Genomic DNA, 1,332 nt, shown 5'->3' with positions numbered 1-1,332 from the left:
CATTAACGTATTTCTAATTAGTGTGCTGAAATTGTGACTGATCCATTGATAAACAGCATGACCAGAGTGATCCAAGTCCCTGCTGGAGTCAGTCAGAGCATTTCCATAGAGAGCCACTTTGCATCAGCAGCACCATGCTCCAGTGCTCTGGGAGAGTTTATAGTCCTGAGAGTTGAAGACTGGATGACTGACAGCTGTCCTTCATGACAACAGAAGCCACAGAAATCCTCCTCATCAAGAAGATGACGCTGACCTCCGTCCTCATCTGGACTCTCCTCTGCTGCTGCTTCACAGGTAAAGTCCAGAGAATCAAACTCCTCTCCTCTATCAACGTCCGTCCCTCTGAAATCAAGCCGACAAACTGTGACGCTGCTTCATGTTTCTGTCTCTGTGTCCTCAGAGTCCAGAGGCCAGGTCACAGTGACTCAGCCTGGAGCAGTGAGCTCTGCTCTGGGAGGCTCCGTCGCCATCAAATGTAGAACCAGTCAGGATGTTTATGGTTCTAACTCTTTAGCCTGGTACCAACAGAGAGACGGAGAAACTATTAAACTACTTATTTACGATGCTACCACTCGAGCATCAGGGATTCCAGGTCGTTTTACAGGCAGTGGATCAAACTCTGACTTCACTCTGACCATCAGTGGAGTCCAGGCTGAAGATGCAGCAGTTTACTACTGTCAGAGTTTTCACGTTATCAACAGCAAAGCTGTGTTCACACAGTGAAAAAGCGTCGTACAAAAACCTCCCTCAGTCAGACTGAAGAGAAACTGAACTGGCTGCTGCAGCTGGAAGCTACTGCAGAGACTGATACAGTTCACTGAGGACACACACACACACACACACACACACACACACACATACACACACACAGACACACACACACACACACACACACACACACACACACACACACACACAGCATGCACACACACATCGTACACTGAAAATTACATGAAGTGGTTTCAACATGTATCAAAACAAGTTTAATATCAAAACACTGATCTTGGTGGAAATCAAATAACTTTCTTCATCACAGCTTCTCTCCATCCATTCACATCCAGTTTTAGTCACATGTTCTTATCTGACTTTTAAATAAATCAAGAGGAGCCAACCTGAGAAAATCAATGACAAAAGGCCTTGTGATGACCTTTGACCTCAGCTGCACACTGGATCACAGCTATCTCAACTATAGGCTGTGAGAAGAAAATATGACGACACAGATCAGCATCAGAAACCTTCATGATCAAAGACGACACAAACAAAACCCAAACGTCTGTCAGATCTCACAAAACATTGTCTTAAATATGTGAACTAATAGTATCTCAGCATCAA

At 44.7% G+C, this 1,332-nt stretch overlaps 1 gene segment (V, D, J or C); it reads left to right on the top strand.

Annotated features, from left to right (window-relative positions):
- Positions 1-242: 242 nt before the first annotated feature.
- On the top strand, positions 243-727 carry LOC120787326. The segment is given in 2 exon segments: positions 243-294; positions 401-727. Coding segments are annotated over 2 exon segments (375 nt in total).
- Positions 728-1,332: the final 605 nt, after the last annotated feature.

The sequence above is a fragment of the Xiphias gladius genome, unplaced genomic scaffold (genome assembly GCF_016859285.1).
Source record: "Xiphias gladius isolate SHS-SW01 ecotype Sanya breed wild unplaced genomic scaffold, ASM1685928v1 HiC_scaffold_1364, whole genome shotgun sequence".
NCBI classification, from domain to species: Eukaryota; Metazoa; Chordata; class Actinopteri; order Istiophoriformes; family Xiphiidae; genus Xiphias; species Xiphias gladius.
The sequence above is the reverse complement of the archived record's forward strand: the minus strand, read 5'-3'. Positions and strand labels throughout refer to the sequence as shown.